Source organism: Protopterus annectens, chromosome 1.part1 (assembly GCF_019279795.1).
Source record: "Protopterus annectens isolate FY-2018-M chromosome 1.part1, PAN1.0, whole genome shotgun sequence".
NCBI classification, from domain to species: Eukaryota; Metazoa; Chordata; order Ceratodontiformes; family Protopteridae; genus Protopterus; species Protopterus annectens.
The window spans coordinates 1,035,045,405-1,035,063,840 of record NC_056726.1 but is presented as its reverse complement, the minus strand read 5'-3'; the positions used below and the strand labels follow the sequence as shown (position 1 = coordinate 1,035,063,840).

The 18,436-nt window shown below is 37.2% G+C and overlaps 1 protein-coding gene across 1 annotated transcript in view; it reads right to left on the bottom strand.

Moving 5' to 3' along the window:
* Positions 1-10,097: 10,097 nt before the first annotated feature.
* LOC122815301 (deleted in malignant brain tumors 1 protein-like) overlaps positions 10,098-18,436 on the bottom strand; it is a 1,941,982-nt gene continuing 1,933,643 nt past the window's right edge. The window contains 1 exon segment of the mRNA XM_044087678.1: positions 10,098-10,414. Within this exon segment, the coding sequence (XP_043943613.1) occupies positions 10,098-10,414 (317 nt within the window).

Here is an 18,436-nt window from a genome sequence, read left to right as displayed (position 1 = left end):
TACTGATCACAACTGCTTGCCATGTGTATACAATGTTTAAAGTATTTACAAGGCATACATGCTGAAGACATACACTGCACTCATTCATGCAAGTCTGTTACTGTGTTACTAATGGTACCAATAGTAAGTGTCACAAAAGGAGATACTGCCACCCCAGCTATCTGGGATTTTGTAAATAATTATATATCATTTATGAATATCAATGTGATTCATATAAGATACTTGTGTTACACATGCAGTAGAACTGTATGTCAGTTGTATATCAAACTGCTGGTACAGAAGTGTGTGTTGAAAAGATGTTTGCAAAGTGGTTAAAATGTAACGACAGTATGCCGGACTGAAATAGAAGAGAAATTTACCTCTGTTATTGTAACTGCTTAGATGTATATATTTTAACAATGGAAACTGGAATACAGGAGGTTAACTTCAGAAAAATAGCTGAAATTAAATTACTTTATGGACAGGCTTTAAAGAGATGCTATATTTCAGTTTCAGTGCAGTAAGAGGCACACTGTCTAAATCTAGGGAGCTTTCTGTATTGTCTTGGAACAGTTTTATTGTTTTATGACTTCAACTACTTGCCAAAGATCTGAGGTCTATGTATTTTTCACAGCTAAATACATCTAGCAGTGGGGGGTTTAACCTGAGAGAGGGTCAAATGACAAGAAGTGAGGTCATTCTGCAAGCTATCCAAGCAGTAATATTTGAAATATTAATTTAAGAATAAAAGTAGATACAAACAGCAAATGACCCACAAGGCAAATGCTCCGTTGTAACTGAGATAAGACACAAATAATCCTGTATATATCACAGCGAAGCAACCAGGAATTCCCAAGGAGTTTAAAAACATAAAATTACTTTATTGCATAGCACAAACATGGTAAGCGCTTTCGCTAACAAGCTTCTTCAGACCATAAAACTTAATAATGAAAAAACCTTTTATAGAAATTCAAATACCAGTAGCCCAATCACAAGAAAGGAAATCCAAATTAACTTAAATTAGCCTTTAAAGTTGCAGTCATACCCCTCAAACATATAGCAAACTTATATGCATACATAAAAACAATGGAAATAAAAATAAAAAATATAAAATATATATATGTATAAGTACACAGACAGGCGTCAGGCCTGGCAAGCCAGTACGTAAAATCAACTGCCAATCATTAGCGGACCGGAGTTCCGCTGTGGCGACCCCTAACGGACCGGAGTTCCGCTGTGGCGACCCCTAACCGGGAAAAGCTGAAAGACACAAACAAAACAGATAGTGCACACAAAAACACATATACATATAAAAATGCATAAAAAAAAAAAAAAAAAAAAATATATATATATATATATATATATATATATATATATACATATGAAAATACTCATGAGCAGTCTATACATACACATAAATCACTTCTGGATCCTACGTTTCTTCAGTAGTGGTTTGATGGATGCTCTCCCATTCAATCCACTCCCTCTATCAGCTCTAAGGGTAATAATCCAGTTTGTTTCCCTGAACTCAGTATGGTTCCTAATATCTCCTTCCCTTATACTGGGTGCTATAACTTCAATAGCCCTAAAGTGAAAAGAATGACTATCCCCACAATGCATGACATGTTTAGCCAATGCATTATTATCAGATCGTTTCCTAATATTATAAACATGTTCTCTGATTCTATCCCTAACCAACAGGGTATTTAGGGACAGAATCAGAGAACATGTTTATAATATTAGTTAATTTGGATTTCCTTTCTTGTGATTGGGCTACTGGTATTTGAATTTCTATAAAAGTTTTTTTTACTTGGGACTGCCTGGTTGCTTCGCTGTGATATCTACAGGATTAATTTAAGAACTTGCTGTGAGAGACAGAGCATTCTGTATTGTCTTGGATCTGACAACATGAAGACCCATTCACCACCCACTTGCCTTGCTCTGTAAGTACAATAACTAGGGACTAGTAATTCTCTTAGATACAGTCAGGAATATAGCAAAGTTTAATTTAGATGTTTTTTTTTTATTTATTTGAGACTGTCTTGTAATGTTGTTTTAAATATTTCCTGTAGTTTTGAACTCTGATGTCACTGTAATTATATACTATTTTCTTGTTCTTTTATTACTTATTATTAAATGTATTTAAACCTATCATTGTGGCTGATCTTTCTAGAGATATTTAGGTTCTGAGAGTACTTGCATATTTATTTGGTGACCCTGTGGACCACTCCTAATAGCCTTGCTCTTGGTCAAACTACCATTTGTATTAATAGTAACATTACACAGTAAAATTTGTCACCCTTTGTTAAAGGCCTTAAAGTAGTTGTTAAGGAATGGATGGTGGCAGTGAAAAGACCTTGTAGTCTGGGCGAAAGGGAGCATAGCTAGTAAACCTGTTCCAGCCTTTCCCGTCTGTGTGTGTGTGTGTGTGTGTGTGTGTGTGTGTGTGTGTGTGTGTGTATGTGTGTGTCAACTACTTGCGCAGGGACACGGAGCACTGATAGGACAGAGAGGGTGCTGGAGGTCTTGGCTTGGCCACTCAGCTGAGATCTCAACTCTATAGTGGTGCTACTGGAGAGTCTTACTGGGGATCTGAAGAAAGAGAGAGAGAAACCAGCCCTGGACTGACTGTAGTCTCTGTGTGCTCTTAAGGTAAATTGCATTTTACTGTGGGTGTACTTATCATCTACCCAGTGTACATCCTGCACTGGTGCCCATCGTGAGGTTTGAGGCTCCTTGATTACTGGTCCAGTGGTGGGGCAGCACAGTAAGAAGTGGCCTTGGAAGGAAAATGTAAGAAATGACCACACCCAGTTACAAACACAGTACATGAATGCATTACAATGGACTCATCATATCAGGGATACAGTAATCCAATAAAAGCAATCACATTATTTCAGTCTGTCACAATCTCTTAATGAAGCACACTTAAGGGAAAGTCTTGCCATGCATAATTATTTTTTGAGTTTTTGAACATAGGACAAGAGATAGTGCAAGGATGTGCTGCTTGATGCAATATATCAAGCAAACGATGACCACAGAAGTACAGATTATTAGTTTATTAGTAATTTCTGTCCATGTGTTGTGACCAGATTCAAAGTGTGACGTGTTTTTAGGACAGTGTTGTCAAAGGGGAGCAAGCAGAGGCCAGCACACTGGGGGATTACTTAAGGAAAAATCAGCATGGCAGTGGAAGATTAACATATCTAACTACTTCACAAGATAAGATTGTATATTAAAAAGAATTTGCAAAAATGTAGACAGTGCTGAATTGGAACACCTGCCTGACTCAATCAAAACTCTGCAGACTTGTACACTCACTGGTGAAACCAAAGAAGATGTCATATCCCCATGCTCAGAAATCACACAGTTGTAGGGGGTATGACACGTATGGAGGAATAGGCAATGTGCTTTGTGAAACAGACACCAGCAATGTGTGGATCGGTCTTCATAACACATTCTAGGGATAATACAAACATTCCCATTATGAGTAAATTAAACCCTCAAGCCTGTTGTGCTTATAGTACTGGCTGTCTCCTCATAATGATATCAGTATTACATTCTGTGGTGCAGCATGGCTGAGCATATTAGCACGAGGAGCACCATTATGAATGCATCAGAAGGCAGTATCTGGTCATTTTTTTTTGTCAAAGAATATGAAGCTGCAGTTATTGTTAAGTAAGTCTGGGTAGCAGTGCTGGTCATTGTCAAGCATCATGCAAATGATGAATACAGAAATACAGACTGGGCCATTTCTGGATATGTGCATAGTATGTGAATCTATTTTATTGACTGAACTAAAGGTGGGAAATGATAGGAAAGTGGTGAAAACAGGGAGCAAGGAGAAGATAAGACAATGGGAAAGTAATGAGCAGAATGGCAGTGGGAGAGGGCGATAGCTATCCACTTCTTGACAAGCTAAGACAGTATATGTACAAAGAATTTAGAAGATTTAAATACACTCATCATAAATTATGAGAGAAAACCACTTCATAATATATTGTGACCAAATGGACTATGTCAGGTGTGCATTACACACACTTAGATAAAGTGGGCAGTAAAATATGGGGCTTATTTTATTTATTTATTTTTTTGAGGGGGGGCATCTACCATTATTATTTTTACGAGAGCGATAGAGAGAGAGAGAGAGAGAGAGAATTGCTGGGACAGGTACTTTAGAAAAACAGCGTTATGTTTTTAGGGTTGGTTAGGTGGTAGGTGAAGACATACAAGACAGACAGTGATGGTGATGGCTTGGGAAGGGGAGAGGTAAATGCTTGGGGTTAAATATAGGATCTCTGAACCACATCCTAACCAGCATGAACACAGCTGGACTCTAGTTCTCACTGTCAGAACTTTCACCACTTTTTCTTGTCACATATACATGAGGCAGTGCCAGTTGGGGCAACTATTTGGCAATACACTGCAGGATGTTTTCAATATAGCCAGTGCAGACACCAAGGCCCTCTCCTTGATCTCCTCCACCAGCCCTGTCAGCTCTTGTCAGGTCACAAAAATCAGCACCTCCACTGCTGCTACTACTGGTAGGTATCACTGCACCAGCTCCAGGCCTTGCTACCTGATTCGGTTGGAGCAGGTAGTACAGGTGTTGTGAAGGCAGCACTGACATGTTGTGTCCCAGACTTGCTGGGTGTCTCTAATGCCAGGGGTGGCACCACCACAGCTGACTGAAACATGCCAAAACCAAGCGTATTTATGTAATTTGTGTCAAAGTTTTAGCACATGCAGAACAAAATTATGACTTTTTGCTATACGCTGAGATGTGCCATGTATCGTCAGTTATCACTGATCCCTTACAGTGCTCTATGTGAACTGTTACAACACACTTATTGTACATGTCTGATGTACTGGAGGTTTAACAGATATCATTATTTTTGAAAGGTGACAAAATATTGATGAAAGGGGCATAAGGGGGTGTTCTCCAAAACATACTCCCATAGGATTTATAAAACATCATTTTACAGACAGGGCAATAAAGCAGTGCCCATACATATTTTGCTTGCTTTTTTCCTGCGCTCTTCATAATTAGCTACATTATTTTCTTGGTATTTATGCTTCCCCATTGATATACACATGCACTCCTTATTCCTTTTTTTTAATTTCTCAAAATCTTTTGGCTTTCTAATACTGTGATGGGAATGGACCCCATTCCTAAGTCAAAGTATGTTTAAAGTTTATGAAATTAGTATTGTTTCGGTCTTTGATGTCAGCCAGTAGTGCTCTTCGCAGCACATACAATGTGCCCGATAATGATTCCTTCTGCAATTCGTATGGAGTTACTGTATTGGTAACATATCAAAATACAGCTGTAGTCTCTCTTTCTATAAGGCCTGTTGCTCCTATTACTATTGGAACTGAGTATCTTTATTCCACATTGCTCTTGTTTCTGCCTGCCAATCCTGATATTTTATGACTTCATGTTTCTCTGTATGCAAGACACTGTACTCACTGTGTGTAGCAATTTCTATGATCAATGCTACTTTTGTCTTCTTTTCATGGACCACTATATCCAGTTTTCTAGCATCTATCTTTAGGACTGTTCTTAATGTATGATCCCATGTGATGTAGACTTCATCATTTTCTATGATGCTTTGTGGCTAATGTTTCCAGTGGTTTTCAGCCACTTCAATACCAAAATCTTTGCACAATCCCCAGTGCAACAGTCTCACCACATTATTACGCCTTTCAGTATACTGTCCTTCTGCCGTTAATATGTCACAACCAGTAACGAGGTGTGCAACCACACCTCGCATAAGCACAGACATGTTTCATTAATATTATTATTGAGGTAGCCACTGTGGAAGACAATATTATAAGGTTCATCATCCACAGTGAACAATTATATTTCAACATTGCCGTAATGAATTGCATGTTTATGGAATTGCATGTTTATTATCTGGAGCATTTCTCCCCGGGCCTCCGCTGAAAACAGGCTCTGTGGAACCTAGTCGGACTTTCCCGGTCAACAAATGATAAATAAAAAATAAATAAAATAAAAATGTTTATGTAGATGGTGTAGTGGACATTAATAAATGGTGACATGTATTATACCACAGAAAATTATACTGCTATGCTATCATTTAAATGGGATTCAAATTCTTCTTGTATTGTGCTGTCTTTCACTACATAATTCATTAATAGGTGTAGCAATTCAGGCAGTTACATATGAAGCACTTTTCTGCATTAAGCGATGTCCAGTATGATAAGTGGGGTGCCCCAATCGCAGTCTTGTTTGCCTGATTGATGGCTAAGTATTTACCCATGCAGAATAACATTTTGAGTTTCTACCATAAGATGTACATTGTCATTCCCTAAAGGCCATCAGTGACTGGCACCGATGCACAATATAATCCATTGTACAAAGCATAAGGCCAAAAGAAAAGATAAGAAATCTTGATAAAACTCGTATTAATTTCTGAACTTTGAGGCTTTCTCCAAGTAAAATGTGTACACTTGTGATCCCTACTCTAACTTAGACAACCCTTCACAAGATTTGAACAGTGCACCTAAGTTAGTATCGATACGATCTGAGGAAGACAACAGTCGAAAGCGCTTATCGGATATCTTCAAGGGACCATTTTGAGCTTTATCGGATATCTTCAAGGGACGGTTTTGAGCTTTTTTATTTTTCATTTTATTTTCAAGTCGAAGTTTTATTCATATTAAAGGACTACATTTTAATTGGAGCACTTGTGGATTTCGTTGACTGGCCATCCTTGGATAGATTTTCTGTATTTTTTCTGCTAATATTGACTGTTTTTGTGACAGACCACCTTTAGCGTTTGGGAGTTATTTATTCATTTGCAAGTTAGTACAATGAAACCCTGACAAAAGGAACATATTGTGCGATATAGACAGTGACATAAAATGCAAAAAGTCAAGGACATTTGCAATGTGGACTAATATCTGCATCAAGGTTCAGTACAATAACAAAGTGAGTCAAATTAAAACTATATTTATTTATTTAATGACATTTGATTACTGGGAAAGTTCAAATGGGTAGAAGCCCATTTTTAGTGGAGGCCTGAGGAGAAAAGCTTTAAATTATTGCAAAACATTTTAAGAACAATAAAGTTACAATCTTCAAAAATAAAACAAAAACATATGCAGTTTAAATAAATATAACAAATTAGATGTAATATAAAATATTGGTTAAGAATCGATACAGGATATATCATATGACAATCATTTCATATTTAGAGAAATTTTACACGGTTTGTAGAGAATTTAAAGGTAAGTTAGTCTAATACAAATAGGAATTGCAATATGAAGTGAGGAAATTAATCTGACACACCCTCTCAAAATACAGTTGCATTAGCATAGATCCTTAACACATCACTGACTCAACTTTATTCCAAATCAGGCACACTGGAAAGGCATAGCTTGGCAAAACTAATCAGGCATGTTCATGTCATTGTTTAGGAGCCATAACCATGTTTATGTTTTCAGCAGGTCTTGCAAGTTGAGTGATTCAGAAATGATAATGACTTGAGAGCTAATTAAAATGTTCCATGTGCCGAGAAAGGTTTACCTACACCTTAAAACATGATGTCGGCTAGCTTACTTCCATTGTACAATGGAAGACTGCCTTGTTTGTCAAGCTGCAGAGCTAAGTTGTAGCAATAATGTATGACAGGATAGGTTGAGACCTTCAAATGTAGTTATTCTTCTATATAATTGCTAATTCTTAGTATGAAGATAATTATTGGCAATGAGTGCTGTTATATTGCATTTCATAAGTTAATTTGTTTTCTCAAGTAATCTGAAATGTACCGTGGGGGGTTCAGGCAACACAAAACACATTTATGTGTACAGAACAGACTTCTTTATTATTATTGTGACGTGCTTAAAACTTTAGATAGTCAATGAATGAGAACTGAAGATTTTTCTTACACTCTGCTAAATTATACTCAAATATATATATATATATATATACACATACACACACACATATATATATATATATATATATATATATAAATATATATATATAGATATATACTTGTGTGCACGTGGGAGTGTGTATATGTATTTGTGTGTGTGTGTGTGTGTATCTATCTATATATATATATGTATATATATATATATATATATATATATATATATATATATATATATATAGATACACACACACACACACACACACACACACACACACACACACGTGTGTATGTGTAGGTAAAAGTATATATAAAGGTCTTACAGCCCTATCACTGTACTTGGTCTCCTATAGACTGATGCATGGTGATCTTTGGGGTCTAAATTAAAAACTCAAATGTTTACTTACCCGAATACCTAAACACCGACATGTCTTCATCGAACCGTGAAAACATTGATCGTCCTGAAGCATGAAATCCGAAATGTCGAATCGTCATTGTTGGCCCTTCTTCAGTATAGATCCATAAGGTAAATGTGTGATAGTTACAGACCTTAGGGTTAGGGTGCGGGTTAAGGTAAGTGCATACTTGACAATGTATGTTACATTTAGTGTAGGGTTAGAAGTAGGGTTTTATTAAGTGTATGTGTATGGATTATTTAGTTTGTTTAGGTATGGCTTTTTAAGGTAAGTGTGCGATAGTTACGGACCTTACGGTTAGGGTGCGGGTTAAGTGGTATATGCAAGATTTAGTGTAGGGTTAGAAGTAGGGTTTAGTTTAGTGTTAGAAGTAGGGTTTTGGCTAGTGTATGTATGTGGTTTATTTAGTTTGTGGAGGTAGTATGTAGCGGGTGGTGGGATGGGACAACTATGACATTTCGAGTTTTTGAATTTTGCGGTTTAGGGCGTTCAGTGTATTTGCGGTTTGCGGAATATGTGTCGGTGTTTAGGTGTTCAGGTAAGTAAACATTTGTGTTTTTAATATGAACTTGATCTTTGCTTAGCCTTCAGAACATCCTTTGATTCCACACTGTTGGATTTTTTGCATGTCTGCAAGTCAGATAGCATCAGAAATACCCATTCTAAGGACCTTACCTCACCTATAACATAAACATAACATGTTGGAGGAACACATGTGTCTTAGAGATAACCCCTTCTCTGGAATTGGCTTCCTATCCATGTGAAGCAAAGATCATGTCTAACCATATTTAAATGTTACTTGGATCTGTGTATGGGAAATTGCAAATTTACCCCTGGTTTGGCACCTGTGTCCCTAATGGGCATGGACAGGCTGTGACTGCTTGACGTGTACATGCCTGTATCATAAAAACATGAAATTCCTTGGTGTATTGGCACGTCAGCAATATTTTGGTAAATTTGAGGTAAACTTGTCTAAGCTTAAAATGATTTATTGGTCAATAGCCTACTAACCACCTATGATCCTATGAATCTATACATCTCTGCATATGATTTATGTTTGTTAGGAGTACATTCCTGCAGCTGCATGGATTGGTGCCTACTGCAGTTTACTTTTTTATGTTGGTGGAGATTCATATGGGATATTACACTGCTTGTTTTATTTGCACCTTTACACCTATTTTTTTATGTGTACTATTTGGATATTGGTCATGACACCACACACACACACACACACACACACACACACACATACAATTTCACATAGAGTTAATGACAGTTGCTGTACTCTGTATTCCATCATGTGTTGAACTCCAGAGTTAAAATGAGTGAATCATGTTTCAATGTGTTTTATATGTGTCGAGTTATTTTGCCATGATTGTTTTTGCTTAATTAGCATAAACACAAATCATTACTTGGCAATAGCATGTACTGCGGCTTCCATAGTCACAAACTCCCTGCTTGTCAATCCTTGTTGCACACAAGCTTAGTGCCACATGTAGGTGTTCATAAATCCCATTTCAAATAGTTGCCATTTGAGATTTGAAGCGCTAATTAAATAATTCATACCTCAATCCTGTCATTACCTTTTAGTGAACTCCATATTTGAAAAGAAAGAAACATCAAACTAACGTAAGCTTTTTATAATAAAGTTTCAAAAATAAAGGTTTTTTTTTTTGTTGTAGCTGTGTACAGTTTGATTGATAAACAGATAAATACTTTTAGTTCAGTACAGTTAGCTACAGGTTTATGTAAGCTGTGAAGCAAATACTGTATCATGACTATATTAGTTTAATAAAAAATTTCAATTACCTTTGCACTGTACTCCAACATCCTGCCAATGGCGACAGTTTTGTTTCTTCCATCCCTTGGACAGGCATTGTTTTAGTGTAGATTCAGATCCCTCACAGCTTACGTCATCCAGCATTATTGGTCCAGTTCCCTCTCCATAGTGAGCTGTCCCTGGTGCTGAAATAGCAGCTCCACATCCTAGTTCTCTACAGACAACTTCAGCCTCCTCCATTCCCCAGTAATCTTGACACACAGTACCCCATTCACTGTCATGATAGATCTCCACTCTCCCAGCACATGGATGGGGCCCATTTACAAGTCGTAATTCAACTGAAACAAAATTCAAGATATATATATATATATGTATATATATATATATAGAGAGAGAGAGAGAGAGAATATAAATGCATGTGAGATGTCTTAGTGTTGTATGTACTTTTAAAAATTCAGCAATAATTTCAAAGTAAATAGAACATTTGACCCAAAATAATAGAAAATCAAAAGGCAATTGTTTTTGTTAATAGCTGACAAAATTTAATGGCAAGGATGATGTTTAAATTTAAAGACTGTGATAAGCTCTTCAATGATGTGCCTAGTACCTACCTTTGAACCTATCAACCATATTGGAGTTTTGGCAGTTAAAGACTCAGAACTTGGTCACAGTTGTTTTATTCATGCATCATGAACAAGATACTTAAAATGAATTGGAAAGAAAATGACCACTCTGCATATTATATACGCTTTTGACTAAAGAAGATGAAAACGGCTGATTACTAAAGCAGTCCAATATACACTATGTATGAAGTACTGTTTTTGTGTATATAATACTTCAAGGGCATATTGGTATAGACCTATAAAAATAAAAAAAAAAGAAAATAAAAAACAGCATATGTATTGTGAAATATCTAGCCAGTAATACAAAGTAGAGAAATGCATGAATAAGCAGCAAGATAAGGCCTGCTGCTCCATGGGTATGCCATGAAAAAAAAAACATATCTGTGCTAATAGACCAAGGTCCTAGAGGAGGCTCAGAACAGGATGGTTCTGTAATGGGGTTAATCAAACTTCCATCACAGGACAGCCATGTATAATGGAGGCAGTGTGCCCAAATATTCACCAAGTAGAACCATGACCATAACCCACCACTTAACTCCCCCCACAAGATATATATTTGGCTTTACATAATTTCATTGACTAGGTGCCACCTAACTTTCTAGCAGTCTTGTAGTCATACATTTATTGACTTCATACTTTTCTCCTGTGTGTGTCTGTATATAAATATGTATATATATATATATATATATATATATATATATATATATATATATATATATATATATATATATATGGGTCTAGGATATATGGCCGAAAATCCATTTGGCCGAAACTTTGTTACATATGGTCCAAATCGCCAAAAGTCCATTTGGCCGAAAACACTAATGACAGTGTATGTGCCCTGTTCCCCACAGTAGTGCGATCTTGGAGTGAGAATAATAAAGTAGGGGGGTGTGGGGGGGCACATCCCCCAACAATGGGGTGTGTGGGGGCGTTGCTCCCTACCCAGTTCAGTTTAGTAATGTCTGCTATTATTTAATATTGTCTAATTGCTATTCATACTATGAGGAAATAGTTCTAAACCTAATTAAGTGGGGGGCTTCACCCCCCACACCCCCTTGTGGGGGGCTGTGCCTCCCACACCCCCCTACTTTAATAGTCTCACTCCGAGATCGCACTACAGTGGGGAACAGGGCATATACACTGTCATTAGTGTTTTCGGCCAAATGGATTTTCGGCCAAATGGATTTTCAGCCATATATCCTAGACCCATATATATATATATATATATATATATATATATATATATATGTATATATATAGATATATATATATAAACCAAATGTAAATGCTCTTAATCTACTTGTAATCTCTCAGAGCATCTAGTACCCTAAAGCTTTCACGCACTTATCCTTTGAAAGAAAATATTTCAAGAGTCATCCAGTTTAACAAAAATGTACTTCAAGCCAACATTTCTTTGGTGGAAATGGAGTTTGTGAGTTTGCCTCAAATACATGGTTTGTTCTTCACCAGAGTTCTGTTTTCTGGAAAATTGCTGAGGATTATAGTCATACATAATGACAGACATTTGAATTTCAGACATCATATCCTTCAGAAAATGGATGCACATATCTGTTTTTTTTTTATCAACTGTTTAAGAATAAATGCAATGCTTAAAATTTGCCCTGTTTTAAGGCCTTTTGTCCCCCATTTTTGGTCTTATCCCTGATCCTTGATTCCTGATTCCTGGGCTAAAAAGGTTGACAGCTCTGTGTACCAGTATTTTGGAAAATATCTGACTGGTCTGAATCTGTGAAGATTCTTGTCCACAGACAGTGTTATGGGATCAGCCTGTTGAATGTACTAGTTGAGTGGATAGTGGTTAGGAAATATGTTGAGTCAGTCAGAAGGCAGGGGTACCGCATGGGGTGGGTGCATGAATGTATCATGCATACATCCATGTACCTACCTTTCCCCATTTCAGCTAGCACACTTACACAATGCTGTACTGCCCTACAACATAAAGACTTGCAGCACTGCTACCGACTGTACCCACAGCCGTGCTGAATGCTAATGATGCATTCTGGGGAAGAGTTATATGCCAATTAGCCATGTGTTCTCTCCCCAGAACCACCTACAGGAAAACAGCTGCACAGCTGGGAAATTCAAGAAAGCTCTGAGCTGTGTAGATCAGCATGGCCATCACCACCGTGTTGCAATAGTGAATGCAGCCAAAAGGCTGTGTTCAACTGCTGAACACAGAAGTAGTGAGGATGAACCATTAGACATGATGGCTTGATTTTAAAGTGCCATAAAAGTACCGACAGCAAACTGGGGATTGGTGTTTGTTGGGATACACCAGAACCAGGGAGACACCTGTAAAGTACCATACCAGCAGCATTACTACAGGGATCAGGGTGGGAAGCAATTGTCTGTGTAAAAGTTGAAGTATATTTCAGGGATTCAGGCATAACACATTGTGAAATTCTGTGCAAATGTTCCCAGTGCATTATGCCTGATTGATTCAAAGACCTCTCTACCTTTGTAGGAGATATCAGTCCTACTGTAAATACTGCATGCAAATAGTGCACTACAGTGACTATTGAGAGAATAATTATTTTTTTTGCAGTTTGGAACATGAAACAGAAGTGTGTGCTATCTTTTGAAAGAGTACACCTACTTGGTTCAGTGGAAGGGTTAGGGCTGTTAGCGTAACAACAGATTAGTAATGTAAAGCCATGTGCATGCACGTGTGTGTGTGTGTCCTTGTATGCATGCATATCTGTGTGTATAACATAACTGCATGTGTATCTGTGTGTGCATTACATGAGTGTGTGTGTGTGTGTGTGTGTGTGTGTGTGTGTGTGTGTGTGTGTGTGTGTGTGTGCGTGTGTGTGTATAGTGTGAATGACACTTTACTTTCCACTCACCAGACTTAATCTAGCTTCTTGAGTTGCAGCTAAAAGGTTAGCAAAGCACAGTGTTTGAAACAGTCCAAGTGCATTCAAAATTGTAGAAAGACAACTGTCCTAGATGTTGTGGGTCTGGCTTTGCAGTGATCAATAGTTCAAGGTCACAAACATGGACAGAGCAACTGAAAGTCAAATGGCAAGTCATGGTTGGAAGGCCTTTCTTGCTTGTGCTAGAAACTTTAATAAATGTCACTATTTTTAGAATGCCGCTTATTTGCTCTTATATATTTTGCCTGTTCTTCATAAATTTGGTATTGTTCTGATACATTGTTAAAGACTGTAGCCAATAAATATTTACAAACATTTAAGTTTCACACTGGGATTCGCTAATGCCTACATTAAGTGTACACCTTTCTTAGAGAACAGACAACACAAGCATTACTCACACCTTCTTCCTCTGAATTTTCATTTTCCTACTGATTTTCCTGCAGCCTTAAATACTGAAGTGCCTTCACAAAGATTATCACAAAGTGCAGACTACATATACACTCAGCGCAACCTTTTCTGAGTGATTAGTAAGCACACAAAATGTGGTATGGATGTTCTTGAATATAGGTTGTGTACATGTAGTGTAGGAGTTAATGATTCATCTGGCCTTCAGACATTATATCTTTTAAAAAATACATGATAATGCAAAAATGCACCACTAATAATATTTCAGGTAAATAGGAAAAAAAATTTAAAATGTGTCCCTGATTTTAAGTCATTGTTCTTCATTATGTGGCTGGAGTAGTTATTGCCAGTTTTTCTTACAGTCTCCTTGGAAACATCATGGGCATCTCCCTCCTTCTTGTATTAAGAGGTTGACCACTACTGTCAGTGGAATATACTTATCTGAGGTCAAGGCTAAAGTGGAAGGCCTCTGGATGACAAAGTTTTTCATTGACTGCAAGCTGGGAGGAGACATTGAATCTCCCAGTGATGAAGATATCCTTCAGAAGGGTCTAGATCAGACAAGTGATTGGTGCCACAACCATGGCATAAAACTAAATGTGCAAAAATGCATTATCATACCCTTTGGGAAGTCAAATACCCTTGCAAATTACAACATCAATAGCACACCCCAAAGAGTAGACTCAGAGATGAGAGATCTGGGTCAGTAGATAAATAGTAGTCTGACCTTTGACTGCCATGTGTCCCAGTGGTGCAGAATTCCTTTTATGTGACACAAATTATAAGTAAAGGTAATGCACCCATATCTAAGAAAATGATGGTCCCACTGTACTCAGCCTGCATTAGACCAATAATCAAGTACAATGCACTGTTTGTCATGTACTTGACTAGACACTTAAAGCCACTGGAGTGAGGTCAGAGGTTCCTCACAAAAAAAATACAAGGCATAAACAACATGAACTATGATGACAGACTAAAAGCCCTAGCCCTTTACTCTGTCTCCTGCCAATTATTAAGGGGTGACTTATGCCTGACCTACAAGGCACTCATGACTCTAGCCCTGATGGAACTGTTATACACCGCAAGTCAAAGAGCTTGAGGGTCACCTGATCTAAGAATCTAAACTTAGTCAAGCAACTCAAACAAAACATGAATGCGTATGTGTTCTTTGGAACAGACTTTCTATTCATATTAAGCAGATCCTTTCCCTGGCCCTCTTCAAACACAGTTTGGATCAATGGATGGGGACTCACAAATTCACACCTGGGGTAGTGCCTATGTCCCTTATGGACAGAGACAATCTGAAAGATACTCAATGTGCAGGCACAAATCTACACCATTCTCTTGCACCTAGGGATCATATATTGGGTAAAAAACAGGTTATATTGGCTGGGCCTGTAAGGGCCCTTAAGCAACTAGCCTAGTAATCTTCTATGAACCTATAATGTGATTTGTGTGTATCTCTATTTGTATAACGTGAGTGTGCATAGGTGTGTGTGTTTGTGTGTTAGATAATAAATTGCTAATGAGTCATTCAGATTTGCTTTATTAAGGGTCCATGAATCACCACTTATCAATTTCATGCCATTGGAAGCTGTGCTATGCCAAATTAGTGCTAGCAATAATAATCTTTCTGAATCCTGGGGATTATATTATCAAATTAGATACCTGAGATGTAAACAACCATGAATGTGACTATGTTTGTTGATGTGGAGTTGGAGGGGCTAGCTGAGAATATAAGTAATTCACTCTGTTGTTTTGTCCATTTAAACAGTTGGCTTTACAAGACTGGCAAGCATTTGCGTGAAAAAAAGTTGGAATACTTTTCTCTCTGGCTGATGTTTATGTGGAACAAAGTTGAAACTGTCCCTGATTTCAGGGACTGTCTCAGAGTTTGCAAAACATCTTATAAAATATGTGTTTTTTGTCAAATCGGGTTTCAGACTTCATGCACAGCTGAAAAATGCTTGCTAACATAAAAACAGTTATTCTGGCAACTAAGAACTGAAAAATAGTTTAAATCTGTCCATGATTTTGGGTGTTAGCCCATCATTATATTTTGGTTTGCGCTTGATTCTAGAGCTAAGTCTCAGTGTGTGTGTGTGTGTGTGTGTGTGTGTGTGTGTGTGTGTGTGTGTGTGTTTATGTTTGTGTGTGTGTGTGTGTGTGTTTATGTGTGTGTGTTTGTGTGTGTGTTTTATTTCATAGTCAGGTGGCTTTAACTGCTGTGACAAATGGGGGTATATTTGTAGATGAAAGTAATGACTCTCTTGTAGTTTGTTCAAATATCCTTTTTTCTGAACATTAGTGATTCTTTCTATAATAAGTTTGAATACGTTACTCTCTTGCAATGTTTTATGTGGAACAAAGTTGAAATACATTGCTATGCCTATAATTATTTACTTTACCTCACAGGGATATTTGAGGTGTGCACAGTCAATAGCGGGGCTATTACTGTTTAGTACAGGGATTTTCCTTGGATGGATACCTTATCCTGCTGTCTTGATCAAGTTAAAAACCATTAGCCTGGCTTTGAAAATTTGTAGGACTTGTCTGACATTTGAGGTGTTCACAGTTTAATGGTCGTTGTTCTGTATGGACATTGGTGCATTATAATGGCAGCAGTTTGAGTGGTCTTTTATGTTGGAATGTTCTGGAATTTGTATTTTATTATTATTGGTTAGGAAATGTAGGTAAGTATAAATTTAAAACAATAAGGGAAGCAAATTCAAAAGAACGTGTCCATTTATGTGTGGTAAAAATAATTGCATCAAGAGTCTATTATTTGAAAACTGTCTAGGTCCCTGGAAGCACTTAATCCACTACTGATATTACTGGATGGAATTTGCAGAATAATGTTAAATTAATGCTTATTACAAATATTAATTACACATATTTAGTTATTTTGTATAGGAGATCGGTGAAAATGGGCCACATTCAGATTAGACAACCTTGTCATCAAAACAAAAATAAAGAAATAAATGAATATGCAAAAAGAATAAACATTGTTTTGCAGTTGAGATACCAGTTATTTTCATGTTTCTACAACTCACATACTATCAGCTTGATTTGCTGCACACCCTTGTACATAAAAATATTTGCCATGAATTAACTAGCCCACAGACATGGCTTATACCAGGAATGAAGATATAATCACTTTTTTCCCTGACAGTTAAAGCATCTACAGCCTTATCATAAATAGCGAACTGAACACCTAGCCTTTTACCTCTGAGGAGATACTATAGTTATCTAGAACAATTTGGGCAAATAGTGTTAGTGAAGTCAACACAGTTGCCATAAGTTGCAATGCTCTGCTCTTTTATGGGATACAGCCCTTACTGCAGTCCTGAGACCTTAATGGAAAGTGGGTGAACTGATATTGTAGGGTGAAAGTGAGTAACTCATGCTTCACTGATCTTATAAGATGTGAGCTGGAATAGCCTGCTGCAATGGCAGAACCCCCCCGGAAAAACAGAGGTGTATATACCATGCAGTACATAAGTGAGACATGTATAACCAACTTTATTTCTGTAGTAGCATAACTGGCATTTTCATGGAAGCACGTCCGTGCCTAAGACAAGTAATAACAATCACTTGTTCAATGAGGGGGAAGGAAAAAATGGAAGATGAAGATCCCCCAAGATGACAATCACCAGAAACATTACTCCCACCATTTAGAATGGGCAAAGCAAGGGTTGTCATCATAAGTCAAATCACTTCCAGAAGAAGTAAAATCCTATATGTGTTGATGTTTGGTGCTTAATAGTCTAGAGAGTAGGGGAATAAAAGGCATTTCTACAGCTTCCTGTAAGGGTAGAGGGCCAGGCTGGTCATACGCATGCTTGGAGTAGCAACAATACTACCATACAAATTCAGAAACAATGTACAAATCCCAAAGACAACAAAATCCACCAAACACTCACTCTGGATGAAAAACAAGGTTTATTCAAGCTGAAAAACGTAAGCTCTTTTGTCCCTAATTTTAATTACTACTGGAACTTCATCAGACAGTAATACACAGATAACACACCCTTTAAATACTTTAAAAGCACATGACATCACTTCCTCAAACTTTTGTTAAAGAGATAGATATCTAAAAAACATTGTAAGTAAAAAAAGTTTCAAAAAGTACATCCGCAGCAATCATATAAACAATAGCCTAGTATCATCCTATGAACCTATTTCTAATATTGCTATGTACACATTTCTGCATAACTATAGACATACACACACACACACACACACACACACACACACACACACACACACACACACACACACACAAACTCAATCAAAATGAAACTTTTGTTACAACTGAAAGTTTCAGAATTAATACCCAATTTAATATTCAAACATTTGACACTTGCTGTCCACAAAAATAAATGATCAACAATGGGTCAATTTCACAAAAAAAAAAAAAAAAAAAAACGAA